The sequence below is a fragment of the Chinchilla lanigera genome, unplaced genomic scaffold (assembly GCF_000276665.1).
Source record: "Chinchilla lanigera isolate Chin_1 unplaced genomic scaffold, ChiLan1.0 scaffold00080, whole genome shotgun sequence".
In the NCBI taxonomy this organism is placed as follows: domain Eukaryota; kingdom Metazoa; phylum Chordata; class Mammalia; order Rodentia; family Chinchillidae; genus Chinchilla; species Chinchilla lanigera.
The window spans coordinates 3,921,752-3,923,069 of record NW_004955481.1 but is presented as its reverse complement, the minus strand read 5'-3'; the positions used below and the strand labels follow the sequence as shown (position 1 = coordinate 3,923,069).

Below are 1,318 nucleotides of genomic sequence, written 5' to 3'. Positions count from 1 at the left end.
TCCCCTTCCCCCACCCGGCCTCCTCCCAGACCTGTTTTCTTCTTCGGCGTTTCCTGGTGCTGCTGGAGGGCGTGTTTCTGCTCATGTTTCAGCGGCTTTGGCTGGGCCTTGGGGCTGCCCTCGGCTCCATGCTGCAGGTATTGGTGAGGCTGCTGGTGATGATGGTGGTGGTGGTGGTTGTGGGTATGGTTGTAGAAATAATAATGGTGGTGATGGTGCGACTGCTGCTGCGACTGCTGAGGGTGATGGTGCGGATGGTGGTGGTTGTGATGGTGCTGAGGCTGTGGCTGGCCGGGCTTCTCCTCCATTGAAAGCGGCTGGGACTCCCTTGCTGAGGCTGCGGGCTGCTGCACCGTCAGGATCTGAGACTGCTTCTTCGGGCTCGCTCAGTATATCTGAGCGCGTCTCGCCAGCGCACTGGTTAACCGAGCGATTCTGCGAGATTGGCAGCTATGCTCCAGCAATCAGAAGCCACGCTGTGCCGCAGGCCCCGCCCCCAGCGCAAATCCTCTTTCCTTCCCCTTCGCCACTGCCTCCTGGCCAACGCCACTTACCCTGTGCAACCTCACAGGGCCGGGCCTTCAACGTCAGCACTATGGCTTTCTGTTCTGTTGCTTTTTTCCTTCACCACGCAGTCTGCGAACAGCACTTTCTACACTCCTCGCCCGCAAGCAAGCTCAGGTCGAGTGTAGCAGATTCCGCTGGCGCTAGGAGCCGTCTCTTGGTTTTGCACCTCCTAGAAGAATCTGTTGCCTTTTTTTTTTTTTTTTTTAATCCTTTTCCGGGTAACCAGAAGGGAAGCTCAATTCTCTTATCCTGGGACCACTAAAGGGGCAATACAAAAAGAGGAAATAAATACATTTTTAATAATACAAGAGCTTCACAATTCAGTAGATCGTTTTGTATTCTGGATTCATTTTGCTTTGTATTCATATGCTAATCTCTTCCTTTCCACGAAGGGATTATAGGGTTCCACAATGGGGTATCTGTGTAATTTTCTAAAAGGGCACAAAGGGTTTAAATCATTGTTTCTTTGTAGTTGGAGGCAAGGGAGAGAGGAAGGAATGAAAATCTACACTGAAATTTTTTTTTTAAATTAAACTCTTGCAGGTGAGGTCAACTGTGGACCCAAAATAGGTCTGAGAATATGAAGTTTTAAGAGAAAAAAAAGGAGAGAAAAAACACTTAAAGTTTTGAAGGTTTGCATTTACAAAAAATATTGGAGTTTAAAGAAATACGTTTTGTGGTGTCGACTAACCTACCCTGCATTGTAACATCACAGCGATTTTTAAAATAAAACGTTAAAGGCATCGTAGTG

At 48.2% G+C, this 1,318-nt stretch overlaps 1 protein-coding gene across 1 annotated transcript in view; it reads right to left on the bottom strand.

Moving 5' to 3' along the window:
- The window catches only part of Nufip2 (nuclear fragile X mental retardation protein interacting protein 2), a 28,622-nt gene extending 27,763 nt beyond the window's left edge, over window positions 1-859 (bottom strand). Inside the window, exon 1 of the mRNA XM_005402679.2 lies at window positions 32-859. Within this exon, the coding sequence (XP_005402736.1) occupies window positions 32-308 (277 nt within the window). The 5' untranslated portion in view covers window positions 309-859. The remainder of the gene's footprint in view (window positions 1-31) is intronic.
- Window positions 860-1,318: the final 459 nt, after the last annotated feature.